General features: G+C 37.6%; 1 protein-coding gene across 23 annotated transcripts in view; it reads left to right on the top strand.

Moving 5' to 3' along the window:
* Positions 1-17,634, top strand: part of anks1b (ankyrin repeat and sterile alpha motif domain containing 1B) — an 813,858-nt gene that overhangs the window by 776,767 nt on the left and 19,457 nt on the right. For 14 of the 23 annotated variants that reach the window (XM_043713629.1, XM_043713627.1, XM_043713626.1 and 11 more), the window contains 6 exons: positions 1,811-1,918; positions 3,666-3,728; positions 7,107-7,286; positions 10,677-10,805; positions 11,168-11,239; positions 13,849-13,932. In XM_043713629.1, coding sequence (XP_043569564.1) covers positions 1,811-1,918; positions 3,666-3,728; positions 7,107-7,286; positions 10,677-10,805; positions 11,168-11,239; positions 13,849-13,932 — 636 coding nt within the window. The remainder of the gene's footprint in view (positions 1-1,810; positions 1,919-3,665; positions 3,729-7,106; positions 7,287-10,676; positions 10,806-11,167; positions 11,240-13,848; positions 13,933-17,634) is intronic. The other 9 variants (XM_043713650.1, XM_043713643.1, XM_043713646.1 and 6 more) reach the window with 5 other exon arrangements.

Genomic DNA, 17,634 nt, shown 5'->3' with positions numbered 1-17,634 from the left:
ATAAGCATTTACATTTACATTGGTTGACCTTTAGTTTTATTCTATTTCATTATGAATCAATTCTTCAACAACTAATTCATTATCTTTTATGTTTTGAGAATGATTAAAATATAGATTTTGAACCTGTATAGGTTATGTAACTATCCTCTCATTAGGTTAAATGCTCTATGCTCATTAAGATACGAAATACTTCAACATCTGGAAAGTTCTGCTGATCAACAAAAAGGTGACAAGTGGTTGGATGCTGAGCTGTGTCCTAAGGATAACAGGAGAGAGCTGTGTTGTTGAGAACATAATTGAGTTCAACTGATGCTTGAATGTAATTGTCAATTCTTCCTGAATCAAGTAAAAACCTGCAGTGCTCAGTTTAGTTAATTTGTATTAAATGCATTGATGGAGTGTGCTGTGACTGGCAAGTGTTTTAAGTTTAAGATTTTCATTATAGATAACAGTATTTCTCAAAGCATGTCCGTGAAGCTTCAATCTGAACAAAATAATAGGCTAAACTTCATTTACCATTTATATAGTCTCTTTTTGTAGCATGCAAATACATTGTTCACCACACAGAAATTCTGGAGTTAATTTGAAGATGTCGTGTGTTAACTGGAATAATATTCTAAAATGTAATTATCATGAAAATTCATCTTGCAAGTTGAGTTTTGAATCTTCTTTCAGTTGACAATTTGGATGTGTTTTTCTAAGTAGATAAAGTATTTAACTCAATATTAGTTATCCAGTAGATCCATGTCAGGCCCATCTAATTTGAGTTGAAATACCCTGATCTGATTACTGGCTACCATAACCATAGCAAAGGCAATGATCATCCTTGACTGAACACAAATAAAATCCTGAGGGAAATGCAAAGAAATGTTCTCCAAGGAGCTGAGTAAGTTGCAAGTTCTGCAGCCTTTCTTGTACCCTGAGTGAAGCAGTTCTAGATTTACTCGATAAACCTGGTAAGATCCTTTCTGCATATTTGTGTTCGGTAAGGGTGCTTTTGTTGAAGCTGAAGAGTAATGACAATCTAAAAATGCATTACAGTAACATTTGAGAATATAATGTGGTTAACAGTATGACGATTACGGTGTTTTAACAACCAGCTTGAGGCAGGTTGCTGCTGATTTGCTTTGGGTGGATTATTCTTGTGTGTGCATTTGTTGTTTGTACAGCTAAACTCATTGCTCCATTTAAGTGGTGTCAGAATAAGGATACATTGTCCTGGGTTTTACTTTTTAATAGATATGCACAGCAGTATCTTGCTTTCCTCTTATTATGTAATTAGTTGAGTGTTGTCAACTGTATAATTAAAAATATGGATGACTACTGACATTGCAATCCATTTTGCAGCATCCTTCAGACACAGTCCTTCTGTGATTATATGTAAAAAGATACCTAGCTTCTTTGCCAGTATTGCACAGCCACAGAAGTAGTGTGAGGATCTGAAGCTAAGGAATTAAAACGTCATTTATCAGGAGGTTCTCTGTTTTATCTGCAAATACTGCAGTGAACTGTCAGAGGAAGGCTCAGAATATATTGTTTGCAAGAATAGTCATTTAAGTCCAAAGGAGAGGTTTGCATTTTCTGCCCAGAACTATTATGTTTCAGCATTGTGTCTTGTCGAGTTACGATGACACATTAGGATGGGGCATAATTATTCTGGCAGTTAATTCTGTAACCACGGTGCAGTACATCATCCGTCCTGGATTACCTCCCACTTCAAGGTCGTTTACTGGTTTTGGAAGGTATTCCATTCTTTCCTTTCTCTTCAGCCATCTGTAAGGAGTCTTACTTACATCACTGAATCTTTCAGGTGTTGAAAATTAACCTTCTGGGTCACAGAAAACGAATCTTAGCATCACTTGGAGACAGACTTCACGACGAGCCTCCTCAGAAGCCTCCGCGTACAATTACTTTGAGGGTAAGCCATGTTTGTACAGTGTTGAATTACTACAGCTATTCGCATGGAATGTAGCACAGTATAATTTTAATTAGCACATCTCAGGCCGATCTTCAGCACTAGCATGTATCATTATTAGCTGCTTGCCTCAGTATCTTTCCTGTTCCATGATCACCACCAATACTCTTTGTTCTGTATGTGAGAATATTCCCTGAAGATCTTCCAAGCAATATCGTGAAATTAAAATATGGGAGAAAACTCATTTCAGGTTTTTTATTATTGTGACCTTTTGTTCTAATGTAGGCTGAAAAATATCTGTCAAATCTTTCTGCGGGTGTCAGAGAAATGAAAATCAATATCTATTCTCATTAAAAAGTAAACTCTGTTAAGCACATATGTCAGAACCCTTCAGCTCTGTTGCTGGGATTCAGGTAGTTACTGAGTCAATCGTAGCATTAAGCTGCACCACATTAACCCTTCCTCAACAGATTTACAGCATTTCAAATCTGTTCCACATTAATTAACTGGCTTCTCTTTGTAGACTTTTCAGGAAAGGATTTTTAAAAATTATTTGAAACATTTATCTACAAGAAATTTTATAATGATTTGTTATTCATCTTGTTCTTTACTCTCATGCTATTAAATCATTTTTTTTTTACCTGATAATGCAGGACAGAATTACCTCAAAGATTTAGTGAGTGGTTCAATTTTCCACACAGGAAGCAAACCCTTTAATCCAGGGAAGGATTTTTGCAGATGGTAATGAATTGCTGTAGTTCATGGAATCTGACAGGTTAAGATCTGTGCCAGGATCATTATCATGTTTTCAATAGCTGTATGAAAGTAGCGATTTAATCTCAGTTTTGGGAATTGTGCAAAGCCAAGTTCACATTTCAGCTTATCAAATGTTTTTTTTTTTAAATCACATTCAACCTAAAATGTCACTGAAGGATTCATGGAAATGTGTTTCTTGGTTCTGCTATCATTGGAAAAAAAAAAGGAACGCTCTTGAGGAACTGTATATATTTCAGTATTCAGTTAAGAAAGGTGACATACAATTGTCAGTTTCATAAATGCATACAACACATTCAAAATGACGCTGGAGTAGTACTGTCATTTAACAGTTGCCAGAAGGTTTTATTTTTATTTTGAGTTAAGTAATTTTAATATATATATTTCCGTGTATATTTTTCCAATAATTTATCTTCAGCACTTGAACAAAAATATCAAATCTTAAAGTTTTTAAAGCCCTCTTATGCCACACATGCATAGTTTTCAACTGGAATTATTTAACTGCGCTGTTTGGAATGCTAAATCGGGAAAGCTGAAAGAAAAACGGGGAATGGTCAAAATGGTTATCTTCCACTTTCCAATTTGCCAAAGGCTTTCCTTTGGAAATGTTTGTTCATCTTTTCTTTTTCTCAGGTACTACAATGTGACTGCACCTTTTTACATTGTTGTAAAAAGCATTCTTGATAAAGCATCTGTGGGAAACCAAAAAGTGTTTCCAGGCCGATTTTTAGGAACTCAACAGAAACATGCCCACCGATCCGTGCAATTCAAATAGAACTGTTTGTACATTTGGAATCTGCTTCCCTCCCACTGCTGGGAGCGAATATTGTTGATTCTCATGCAGACCTCTAGGTGAAGCACTATGATATGATGGGACCCTCCATCTTAGAAGGAGGGAACAACTGACGAGTGGTGGAAGAAAGAAAACCACTCATTTTAGGTGCTATTCAGATTGGATCTCTTTTTATATCAATAGGTCAGTTGTCCTGAATCCCGCAATGCCATCTTGCAAGATGATGTATATATCGTATCTTGGATGGTAAGTCACCTCACTCTGAAATAAGCTGGGCAACATGGACTTGAGGCCTTCTCCCCCCAATAGAGTGCAAGTAAGCTGCTTAATTTCTGATGCCTGCCTCCGCTGCAGGATGTAATAATTTTTTACACCATACTTTTCCCAAGCAACAGTTAACTCAGAACTCTAGTGAAGGGCAGATGGTCTGTCCTTCGTTCCTGCTGAGCTTGCAATAAAATGGGCTGTCCAAGTACTGTCACTCTTTTGTATGTTGTCCTGAAAAAGAAATCATCATTTCATGTACATTTTGTAGGAAACATTATGGAAACGCTTGTTTTGGCAATCATTTTTAAATCCCTGGGATCATTATTTATGATTTAAAGCAATTTTACTGCCATCTGTCTTTCTTTGCAATGTATTTCACCTGTTCCTTTCTCTGCTGTGCAATGACCACCAACCAACAGAATTTTAACAGAAGCAACATCTATAAGTTTCTAATCCAAAGACTTATTTCAAGGGAACAGTTTATGTCTTAGTTAGCAAATTTCTAAATCGTAATCCTCTTGCAATATGCAAATGACTATGGAAATAACCCAATCATGAAGATTTAAGAGATACCATCACTTCATTTAGGACAGCTCTGGTCTCCCTCCTCATCAATCCCGTAATTAGCACATGACACAATTTCATAGCCCTTAGATTTGTAGTTTTCTTTGCATAATATCTGTCACTGAATTCATCTTAGACGTCCTCAGGGTGCAAAGGGAAACAAAAATCCCAAAAATAGATTTTTAGAAAATATTCAATGTCGATTTGTTTCTTGAATCTGACCTAGGAAACAGTTAATCGGTCAGAGTTTTTATTGACAATTTCAATCAAATGATACCAGTTCCACAACTTCTGTCATGGACTATTTCTTTGATGCTATGCTTAATGTAAAGGCTTCCATTTGTAAGGAAGGAGGTTTTAAGCAGGTACTTTGACAATGATTTACTTTGGTTCTTACGGCCTCCCATCAGTGACATTAACTGACCATCTGTGAAGAAAAGCATGCCATGTGTTTCATTTTTCTCTCTCAATGAAATTGAGTGGATGACTGGAAGAACAGGTTTACTTCCACAAATATATTGCTTTTGGTACTTTTGCTCGTTGGGACAGTGTGAAACTCTCACTGATTGGAAAAAGATTTGCCAAGGTCTTTGAAAGTTTTAAGTAAGGATTGGCTTGCGGGACTGCAGGTAATTCATATCCATGGTAACTGCAGCATCCACCGAGAGACCTCTGCACAAGTAGCCAGCAGAATTGGCAAAATCAACAGTCTTATTTTAGAATGGTTGAATAAATGCTGATCCTAATGTCTTTCCATGACATTATTGGAAAATGCAAGGACAGCTAATTAGTCTAACCCTCCCTCTCCATTTCTACCTACAACTTCAAGTATGTCAGTAAATATCCTGTTATGGGTAAGCCATAACTTCCAGAAGCTCAGCAGTGACAAGAATAAAACCATTCTGTTTGTCCACCACTGCTGCTTGCACTCATTCAGTCCATCTCTCAGCTATTTATTCAGATGCAATCTCATGACAAACAACTTCAGTGTCCTGTAACTCTGAACCTGGCTGGAAGTTTTCCAAGTCCGTAGTTGAAAGGTACTCACTCCAAATGTCTCAATTTGGAGAACATAGCCCCTTTCGTTTACCCCCAAAATCCCCCCAATACAACTGAATCCGTCACCCAAGCCTGTTACTTAACATAATTTGTCTAATTGAAGTACAATTCAGCACAGCTCTCTCACTCATAAGCGATTCCTTACTCCAATTATCCATCTGTTCACTGAACGTCATTCAATCTCGATTCCAAGCTGTATTGATTTCAAAGTCTGTGTTCCCTCTTTTTTTTGTTTTGCAGCTCCCACTTTTTGAAATTTCCAGCTGCCCGTTTCCCTGCCCAATATCTCCAGGATTATTAGCTCTCTCCCACCTTCAAAAACCTCACCAACGTCTAGAACTTGTGACTGTGCTCTTTGCTCTATTCCTAAATATTCTATCGCCCCTCTTCCTTCATATTTGGGCTCCTCAAGGCCTCTATTAATACTGTTAGGGCATCTTGTCACATGATAGGTGGGATAAAATTGTAAGCTGTTTGCTCACATTTATCTAACCCCTGATCATGTCCTCTAATACTCCAGCATTTGACAATGAGTGAATTAATTATCCTTTATTGAATGCTGTGTTTTTGATATCAACATAATAATGTAAAAGTCAATATTTTGCATTTATAAATATACAAGGGAAGTCTATGCACTTCAGTCAAGAACATTGATATGTCCTTTTACTGATTACCCAAGACTGGAAGGTTCCACAACAGCCATCAGAAGCTGATTCTTTCCTGGACCTTTGCACAATTATAGTTAATGTTGAAGAGGGACAGAGCAAATGTAACAACAGCTTTTCTCTGGGATGCCTATCACTGAATAAAGAGTTGCTTTCCATCACCATGAAAAACCAAAAATATTCATAAAAATACTTCACTAAAAATAATGATAGATTAGATATTTGCCTCCCTCAGTTTTTTCTGACTTTTTCAACTCAGAATCTTGAAAAAGTGCCCGTTTATAATTTAGCCATAGCTTCTTGTAAAAAGAAATGGTCACTTATGGCACAGTTGGTCAGGGAATAATTAACACATAGCTGTAGAGGTGAAAGGAAGGTTTGACCCTCTCCACTTTTGTCCCTTCTACCTAATAACTTAACTTTGTGACCTCAGCTGTACTGTTGTGGGGAGGCATAGTGCTGAGGCCAGACTCTACCTTTTCAAGGGGTCAGGAAGTCAGAGAGGGGGAGTCATGCTTGACCAATGTCAAATGTCTCTTAGTTAAAATATGTCATTAGAGCCAGTAAGCAAGTTGGCAAGAGAATACTTATAATCTGTGCAGACTGGGAGAGAAGAAAAATCATTTTAGTTGGATTATCTAATAGGATTCATGAGTATCAGTTTAAATATTTAACCTGAAGAAGCGAAGAGAGGCCAGTTTGTCTGTCTCATTAAGGAGCATGTTACATAACCTTGTTCCACATACATTTGATTTTTATACCATTTTTTGTGTTAATGCTGAAATAAATTTCCTAAAGCAGTGCTTTAATATTAAATCTATATCAACTAGCTCTTGTTAGATTATTGGTGTTATGCCGAGATTAAAACTACCTGAGATATCCATTGATTTGTGATAGATTATTTAGGTGCGAGGGCTGTAAACATGTTTTCTGAATGTTTCATCAATTTGAAATGCTTAGCTTTCACACTCATGAATGACACTGAGAAACTAAACCATTAGGGCTGGGAGAGATTCAGTAACATAAATCATAACATTAATTAATACGTTGCTATTTGCTTCTGGAACAGGACCCTGGGAACAACACTCCTCCTCAACTTTCCCCATCCCTTAGCCAAAGCACTTACACTGGTGGCTCTCTTGATATCCCCTCTTCCCATTTAATGATGCAAGGGGACGCAAGAAGGCGAATCAATGACAGCTACTTTGAGGATATGCCTAGGTCAAAACTGGAAAGACAAATGGCTCAGGTAAATTGCATTGAATAACATGCAATAGGCTGTTAACCTTGGGTTCCCTTTGCACTAGCTTGGCTTACTTTCCTCATCATTGATTATTTTCTTTGTGAGTTTGTTTGTCATACTGTACACCAGTACTATCTGCTCATCTATCAATTCTGTCTCTTCTGTAACTTGGTAAAAAAATAAATTAATATATCATTTATACCAAAGCAATTTCATTCAGATTCTCAAAGGAGTTTTATTTTTGATTTTGGTGAAATGTAGAGGTCCTCAGCTGTATGGTTTGTAAGATCTTCGAGTATTTATGTAATTTAGAGCTTAGGCTTATTTAGGATTCCAAGGCTAAACAAAATGGAAAACATGTCTTTGTCTGCATAAAATTCACTGTTTTACATTGTAATTATGTGGATAGTTTGACACTTTGACAATTTGATCTTAGACAGTGCTGTATGTATTTATTTGATCAGGACATATGACAGACACATGGTCATCCATAGCATTGTTTTAAGAGTATTGGGGCCAAGCTATTGTAGAAATTTCACCAATTCTAAATATAATTTCAGATGAATATAAGGTCTCTCCCTGTACCCCACTTACTAAAATGTTAAGCACAGGCTTTGTGTTTAAAAACAGTACCTTACAGAGCAATGGTTGCAGCTTGTTCATAAGGAACATGCTAATCATTAAGGATTTATTTGCAGAGATAATGAAAGTTTTAATGCCGGGATTTCAACATTTAATAATATAAATAGAACTGCAGATGCTGAAAGTCTGAAACAAAAAACAGAAATTGCTGGAAAAACTTAGCAGGTCTGGCAGTACCTGTGGAGAGAGAAAAAGAGGTAAAAACAATGACTGCAGATGCTGGAAACCAGATTCTGGATTAGTGGTGCTGGAAGAGCACAGCAATTCAGGCAGCATTCGAGGACAGGCAAAATCCGAGGACAGGCAATTTTGCCTGTCCTCGGATGCTGCCTGAATTGCTGTGCTCTTCCAGCACCACTAATCCAGAATCCTGTGGAGAGAAAGCAGAGTCGATGTTTCGGGTCCAGTGAGCCTCTTTCAGAGCTGGTCACTGGGGCTAAACATTGACTCTACTTTCTCCCCGCAGATGCTGCTAGACCTGCTGAGTTTCTCCAGCAATTCTTGGTTTTGTTTCAACTCTCAATGACTGATCTTCTTCTCTAGGCTTTTTAATGAGCACATTTGTAGGTAAACCAGTGGCCTGGAGTCTTGCAGATCTGTGTGTTTTGTTATCAAGTTACTAAATCTTCCACACAGGTTTGATTTTGGCTCCAAACCTCTGTAGTCAAACCTTCAAGCCAAACAGGTTCCACTGTACTTTCTTGTCCCTTTCTCTCTCTCCCCCACTGCTCATCATTAGAGGATGTTTGGTAGTTAGTGCCAAATCAATGCAGATATTGTGTCAAGAAGTAGAATTCAAAATGAATGAATGTAATATGATTACATTGGAACCTCTTTTAGATCAAATCTTACTAGGAAAGTGTATAATCTCTGACAAGTCAAATTTATGTGTGAAGGTTCACCATGGGCTCTTGTAATAAGAAAAGAGTTGGTGTGGAATCTTCTTTTGCTCTCTCTTGTATTTATAATATTCTGTAGTATGGTAGAGATCCAGAACTGACCCTTTTCATGTAAACATCTTATTGATGTGGATAACTTAAGCCTTACCATACAGAGGAATGTTGAAGACATGCATAACTATAATGTGAGAAGCATACTCCTAGCCAATATAAAAATAAATGGAATGCATACTTACCATTCCCCCATTTAGATTCAAAAAAGAAAATTTAAAACAAATAATCTTTTCTAATGTTCGTTCAATTGACTGAGCCTACTGTTAGGTTATATTTCGAATGCCCTGTAAAATGCATGTCTCAATTACCATGCCTGCTCATCTATTCAATGGAGTATATAGCCATGGCATATTCTGTGGAGGTACAAACATTATGTTGAGAATGTCTACCTCAGCATTTTGTAATAATTTGATTTATCTTCCAAATTGCTTCCATATTTTGTCTTGACATTGAAAATGGCACAACTACTGTAACTTCCAGACCTCTTTCTAAGTCTCCACCAAAGTTCTCGTACCCTTATTGTACAGCTATGGCACTCCTCTTTTGTTCATTAAACAGTGTTTTGTTACTATAAAAGGTAATGTTTGTCATTTGATATCCTACTTGCATAACCAATCCAAATCTGTGGTAGACCGCTGCCTGCATCAACTATCCCACTTTATCATAGTGTTTCTTCAAACTTAATAAATTTACGTTTAGTCACTATGTCCAAATCTTATGCAGTAAGGAAGCAGTGGATATTTTTGAGTAGATAGCTGCTGGTAATAATCTTGTACAGCTTCCTTTCTTGTTCCGCATTTGTCATTAGCGCACACATTCACACTTCTTTTAATCCAGTCTGCACTGTACTATGGATTCCCACGGCTGTTGCTCATGGTTTTCCTTGAGATCTTGCTGAAGGCATTCTGAAAATACAAATGAACAATGTGAAAAGAATTATCAGTATCTGGTACCTTGCTTCTCTTAAAATAAAAAATACTGCATTTATTTCCTATGAAAGGTTCCCACACGCAATGTTTCTTTCATAACTGTAATCAACATTCCACAATACATGATATCCATCTAATCTACTGAAATTTTTCTGAATATTTGCCTCTTTTCCTCATGGATTTTAAAGAAGTTTTGTTCATTTCATTCCTTCCATTTTAGTTGACCTCATCATCCATTTTGTAACTGCATTTTCAGCACAGAAAATTTTCTTTGATACCTATTTGTCTGCTATATTTATTCACACATTTTAAGAAGTTTTCCAATTTCCTCAACTGATTTGTTTCTGAACAATATCAATTAATCCAATAAATGTACTTTGGTTAATCTTCCTAGCAGCTGAAGTTTGCATTCCTAAAAGTCCTCAACAAAAATGCCCAGATGTCTAATGTCAATAGTTCCTATGTTGAATGCTGTGCAACTTTAAGGTTTAGGATTTGATATTTTTATTCTTCAGTGGTGTCACTGCTGTGGGAAAACAAAACAATAAAATGAGTCTTTTAATTATCTTTTGCACCATTGGGATAACGTGTTGAAAGTGGAGTAGACAAAAAGACAACGACAATCAGCCTACCAAATTTAACTCTGTACCCTTATTATTGTTTGTGAATGCATCGGTTCAACTCATCACCTCTTGTGCTGGATGTAGTCTGATCACACTTGGACTTGAGGTGCCTCCCTTGGAAGGAGCTCCAGTGAAAATGAATATCAGTAATAAATCAATTGACAAGTCACTTCTGACTTTTATAAGTGTCGTTACCAAAGCTGTAAGGGACTCTGTATTTTTCTGGTTTAATTTTCCGTTTTTATTTAGCAGGCAGAATGGAGTGAGCCTTCAATCACTCTACGGCCTCCAAATGAAGCCACGTCATCTACACCTGTACAGTATTGGCAACATCATCCTGAAAAACTGATCTTTCAGTCCTGTGACTATGAAGCATATGTAAGTACTTCTTAGATAATAGGAATGGGAGGAGAGTAAACTGGGGTTAGCACACTGCACAGTACTTTGTACATGTGTATTCTAATGCTTTCTTAGCAACTCTGTCACCTACTTTAATTTGTCTTAGCTTTTTGTTTGAACTTTATCCCACATTATTTGCCCTCCATCCATTTTGTAGACTGCTTGTTCAGCAGATTTTTTTTCTCTCCCTGGTAAATACTGAGATAATTAATTGTCAAAATATTAATTTTGATAGCAGAAAGTTATTTTGGACCATTATATTTGAAAGTATTTATCATGTATTTTCAGAATTCTCCTTCACATACTAAGGATTAAATGTAACTTTCTTTTCTCATGTTTAGTATTTAGGGTCTATGCTGGTGAAGGAATTGCGAGGAACAGAGTCAACACAGGATGCCTGCTCTAAGATGCGGGTACGTTGTCTGTTGCAGTTTTCACAATGACATTTGTGCAGTACAACATTATGTTAATGGAACTGCACTGCCTGTTGAATATTCATATCAGTGTGCACATTAGACAAAGATTGTTTTGTTTTTTAAAAATGTAAAAACTTTAATTTAAAAAAATGAAATTAAAAAAGATGAAATGTTTGTAATATTGCATCATTGCACATTGATGTTCATGTTCAGGAGTTGGTGTGAAACTTATCAACGATCATAATAACATAATAATCTGGGTGACACAAACACCTTAACCTTAAGCTTCCTGTTCATTTAGGCTGAGGTCAGGAACATCTCCAGATTGGGACATCCCATTAGCACTGCTCTTTTCCATTACACAATATGTTTTGCTCCATACTCGACACTGCAACTGACATGAATTATTGATATTTATTATCCTTCAGCTATTAGAATCCTTCAGCTATTCCAATTGGTTTTATAATAGAGATGTGTTTTAGAACATTCGGGAATATTGGGAGCAATGGTGAGAATGAGTAATCACGTTCTGAAGTGATTTAAAAATGTGTATAGAGGACTCTGTCTTCTTTGCAGTACATTGGGGAGACGCATTTATCCTCCTGGTATTGGTGGCAGAATGTGCAGAAATGTTATAACAACCTGCAGAATATAAATTAATTGATTGCTGCTCCCGGCCAAAATAAGATTGAAGCTGTGAATACATTTAAAGGGACGGCCAAGCTGCCCTGAGTTATGTTACCATCCTTAATGTTCACAGGAGTGGTAAGGATAATTTGCTGTCCGATGAGAGTAAGCTATTCTTAGAACTGAAGAAAACTGAGGTGAATTAGAACACACAATTCACAACCAGAAACAATCATGTACATACAATCCCAAATAGCTTTTCAAAAGGAATTGGCTGACTATTTGAGCATGAACATTTTGAAGGTTTAGAGAAAAGAGCCGGTGTGGTTGCTAACGTTTTGAGAAAGACAACGTAAATATTAAAGGCTGAATAAATCCTTTCAGTGCTGAAAATCTCTAAGAATGTAACATGTTTTGTTGTATGCCTAATTTGCAGATCTTCTTTGATACTCCTCATCCTTTCTGTATGAGCATTCAAATTAGAAGCAGGAGTAGGCCATATGAGCCTAATCTCCCATTTTTACAAGATCATGATTATGGTTTCAATTCGATTTGTCTAGCTATCTGGATGCCCTTTGAATCCCTCTTTCCAGAAACTCTTCTGACATAATACCCTGTCAGTGAATACATGATGTTGTCCATTTATTAGGCGACTTGGGGTCAATTTTACTGGCCTTGAGGCAATGGGCGAGGAGATGGAGTGTCAGGAAACTGTCTCAGTAGGATTCAATCCTATCTGCAGGGTATTTTTTCAGTGACAAAACTCACTGTGGATTGTGGCTCAGCTGCCTCAAGAAATGGGGCGGAGTGTCGATTTGAATAATCAAATGTCCAAATAAAGACTAATCCCGGGCCACAGGGATTATACCAATCCCAGAGCAGCCCCACATCAATTGAATGGAGTGGTCACATGGAAGAAGCTTCCCAAGGGCATCCTGGTTTCCCAACCTTTCGATTACAGAAAAAGAAAAGGAATTGATGCTCACTCTTAGGGTGCATTTGTTTGGAGGAATGTTAAGACTGTCCCCATTCCCTTAGCAGTGGCCACCCCTCTCAGTGATGCTGCTTAGGGTGCAGAACTGAGGGTCCTTAGGTTTGACTGTCCACAAGGAAGGACTGCCTACAGACCTTAATTAACCACCTCTGCTGCTTGGCAGCTCTTCATTACATTCTCTTAATAATAGTGCAGGAGAAATCTCACCTCATATTCAACCTAGGAACTACCTCTTATCCAACCATGGGACCTCATCTATTTGGAACAATCTCACTCTTGTATCTGATCTTTTCTCTTTTGCAAATTTTCTGACTAACAGGACCGTGGCTCAGTGGTTAGCATGGCTATATCACAGCACCGGGGACCTGGGTTCTGGTGACTGTGTGTGTGGAGTTTGCACATTCTCCCTGTGCCTGTCTGAGTTTCCTCCCACAATCCAAAGATGTGCAGGTTAGGTGAAATGGCCATGCTAAGTTACCCATAGTGTCAGGGATGTGTAGGTTAGGTGCATTAGTCAGGGGTAAATCTGGGGTAATACAGTAGTGGAATGGGTCTAGGTGGATTACTTTTTGGAGGGTCAGTGTGGACTTGTTGGGCCAAATGGCTTGTTTTCACACTGTAGGGGTTCTATAAACATTATGCTTCTTTACTATGCTGAATTAAATAACTAGCATTAACTTTGCAAACATCGAAATTGTTCAACCATCAATGGAGTAAGGTCATTTTGTTCAAAGAATCAAGTTTCAAATACTTTCTGAACATGGGCCATTGGACTTGAAACATTAACTCTTTTCTCTCCACAGATGCTGCCTGCCCTGCTGAGGTTTTCCAGCAATTTCCATTTTTGTTTGTTTGTTTGTTCATTTTCAAATATACTTTCAGGATTGAGCTGCAGTAATGCTCTTCCAATCTGTTTAAAACTGTTTTGTGTTTCTAAAATCATTACTTACCCAGAAAGTAACTCACCTGTCTTGTTTCCTTAAAGGCTTCGGAGCAAATGAAGAAGATTCCTACAATTATACTTTCAATCTCATATAAAGGTGTAAAGTTCATCGATGCTGCAAACAAGGCAAGTGATTAATTTTTCTTGGTATATTTGAGAACCCAAGTTCATATATACTTGTGGCTGGTACAGTAATATGAAACTCTTCCGTCAGCTGTAATGTTTCAAAGTGTGAATGAATCTAGGATCAGTCCAATTTCTGTTGGGTACCCCGACCACATTACAAAGCTGTCTGCTCACTAACCAAATCAGTATTGAGAGAAATTATGAATTTGGGAGAAGCTGCAGTGCCCCACTGACGTGGCCAAATAGTGTTGAGGCACATAATGGGTAAGTTTTCCGTCTGCAACATATGGCAAATGTATTCAAAATATGTCTAAATTCATTTATTTCTTTAACATGGGTACAGTTTATTGATTGACTTGATTTATTGTCATGTGTACCTAAGTACAGTGAAAAGCTTTGTTTGTGAGCAATACAGAGAGATAGTAGTAAGCAAGGACATGCAGGTCATAGGGTGATTGCACAGACATGCACGAGGCCAGATCAACATTAACAACATAAACATTATTTGAAGTTATTTGAATGTATTCCTGATGAAGGGCTTTTGCCCAAAACATTGATTTTCCTACTCATTGGATGCTGCCTGACATGCTGTGCTTTTCCAGCACCACTCTATAATTTGAAGTTAGTCAGTCCATTCATCAGTCCAATAACCGCAGGGAAAAAGCTGTTATTGAACCTGCTGGTGCATGTGTTCAAGTTTCTGTATCTTCTCCCTGATGGAAGAGGTTGTAGGAGATGATCCGGTGTCACAAAGCAGTATTTTTATAGGAAAGTATACTACAACAAAGAAGGGGGTGGGTTTTTAAATGTAAGTTGTAAAAACATAAAGCATGGGGAAAAATACTCAGCTATTCATGACTGTTCTGTCCAGAGACCAGTTACCATCTACTATATCATGGATGTCACCCTACTCATTCAATCTTCTAAGGACAGGTTCTTTAAAGATTCTCACTATGAGCTCACAAAAATCCAACTGGAGAATATCCATCTACAACCTTACATGCTGTATTGTTCACCATTCACCGGTCTTTGTCCCTGGTCAGAGTAATGCGCACACCCTCTGCTCTGGATTAAAGGTGTGTTTGGGGGGTGGGGGGAGGGTGTAATTGCTTGTGATCTTATGCCTTCCTTGAACATTGTTAATTATATTTTCTCATCTGCTACTCTTCATTCACAGTTTATTTAGTTAGCCCTCTTTAACCAATATTATCATTTCTGCCAGCATTTTAGGAAAAGTAGCAACCAATGTATATGTATTTCTGCTTCTGAATTTCTATTGAGCTTTGTGTCAGTAATGCAGAGTCAATAATAGAATCCCTAATAATCTAGGCATGCCATTATTAATAGAGTATGTTAAGTTAAAAGCAGAAGTACTTTTTGTTATTTTCAGCTGGTTCCAGACTGAACGTTTAGTCTTAATAATAGCTCTGCGCTAACCAAATATTTCCATGCTATTTCCTTTCCCACTTCTATGTGGTCAGAGTGTTGTTTTACACTTTAATGATTGGATTTTGGTGAATTTCACCATTTGACTTAGCCTACCTTAGAATAGCATCCATACAGCCTGTACACATTCGCACTGAATCTTGCATTCACATCTACAACTAGTTTGGCTAATAGGTATCGTGGAACATTTTCACTTAGATGCCAGGGAATGGTCATCTGTAATAAGAGAGATTCCAACTATCTATCTTTGACACTCAGAGACATGGCCATTTCTGAATTCCCCTACTATGAAAATGCTGGTAAACCTGCTCAGAAACATACCTAGACCAGACACATAAATAAGATGGCTACCACAAGAGCAGATCAGAGCCTGGGAACTCTGCAGTGTGCAACCCATTTTCTGACTCTTCAATACTGACCATATACAAGGTACAAGTCAGGAATGTGATGATACTCCCCATCACGTGGATGGGTTCAACAACACCTCAAAAAGTTCATCAACATGTAAGCCAAGGCAACCTGTTTGATTAGTGTCTATGTCACTATCTTCCCATTTCTTCCCATCAGCACTAGCATGTAGGAAGAGTAGTGCATCATCTGTTAGATGCAATGCAACAATTCATCATGACTCCTTCAATAGCACCTTCTGCATACCTGCAACTTCAACCCAAGAAATGCACAAGGGAAGCAGATGAATGAAAACTGAAAGTTCCCCTCTAAGCCACATATCATTTGGACTTGATATAATATCAGTGGTCCTTGGTTGTTGCTAAGTCAAAAATCCTCTCTCCAGGATAGCGGTTTAGGTATATCAGCAGGGCTGCAGTGTTCAAGAATAGCGGCTCACCACCATCTTTCCAAGGGCATTTGGAGATGGACAGCAAATGTTGCCCTTGCCAATGTTGTTCAGCTTTCAATTTAAAAAAACATTAGCCACTTTACTCACTGCATCAAGATCTCTGTGCATATCAGCAATCTCTGTTGTGACTCTAATCTTGTCACAGGAATCAATGCATTTAAGGTATTTGAAAAGACATATGTATCTGTACAGATATTAGTGTAAAGTGCATTAACAGTGGCAGAGCACTAAACGAGAAATTGGAAAGGCAGTGTGGGGAATCCAGTCATTAAATAAGCGTTATGATGAGAAATTATATTATCATTTAATGATTTGCTGCTTTAGAGTGTGTAAAGAAAAACAGTTTGGTCTCCATATCTTGGGAACTGAAATGGTCTAATTTCCTGGACCAGAGTTTTCTCACACTGAAATTCATACAATGTGTAGGAGACCTGATCAGAATTTATTAATCACTGGAGTTGTGGTTTTGAAAAGATGTGCTCTAAACAGCATAAAGTATTAAATTCAACACTGAAAGCATAAGCTCCGATGATCCTGCAAGTATAGTTGTCAACATTTCCCAGGCTGGAGATCAAGCTGAAGTTAGCCTGACACATTAACTTTTCTTGGTTAAAAATCACACAACACCAGGTTATAGTCCAACAGGTTTAATTGGAAGCACACTAGCTTTCGGAGCGACGCTCCTTCATCAGGTGATTGTCCTTCATCAGACAATCACCTGATGAAGGAGCGTCACTCCGAAAGCTCCAAATCATAACTTTTCTTGCACTGTTTGAACTTTGTAGTTTCATCAAAATAATTTTCAAAGATAACCAAATTGCACTGATTTGAAATGCTGTTTGAAAATAGATGCAACCTATTTAACTCTTAATAATTATAATAGCCAGATGTCACCTCAGGGCTCATTTGAAAACCAAAGAGAATTGCCTTATGGCAGCTGCAATTCAGATGTAAGTTATCACTACAGAAAATCTCTTCTCCCTCTATTTATAACTGAACATCTGCCACAAGTCTTTCTTGAACATGCCTTTACAGTTCAGCTAAAGGCATTTAGTATTTCCATTCACTTGGCAAGAACCTTAAGCTTTTCGATAAAGTGAATGATTCCAGTTAGCTGACCTAAAGTTTTGCCAACCAACCTTTTGAAGTTGACAGGAGCCAGTTGAAAATTTGCAGTCTGTGTATTAATGTATTAATTACCAATGACCATTCAGGCAACAATCTGTATAAATATATCACCATGCAAAGATAAGTTTGAGCATTTTTTTTTAGAAGAAGTTTAGTAAATGGAAAAAGTCCCTCAGTCATCTTATGATTAGTTTTGTAGAGGTTTCAGTTACTCAGTAGAATTTTTGAATGGTCATTGCTACCTGTCCATGGCATTCTAAATTTCTTCT

This window comes from Chiloscyllium plagiosum, chromosome 23, assembly GCF_004010195.1.
Source record: "Chiloscyllium plagiosum isolate BGI_BamShark_2017 chromosome 23, ASM401019v2, whole genome shotgun sequence".
Taxonomy (NCBI): Eukaryota; Metazoa; Chordata; class Chondrichthyes; order Orectolobiformes; family Hemiscylliidae; genus Chiloscyllium; species Chiloscyllium plagiosum.
The sequence above is the reverse complement of the archived record's forward strand: the minus strand, read 5'-3'. Positions and strand labels throughout refer to the sequence as shown.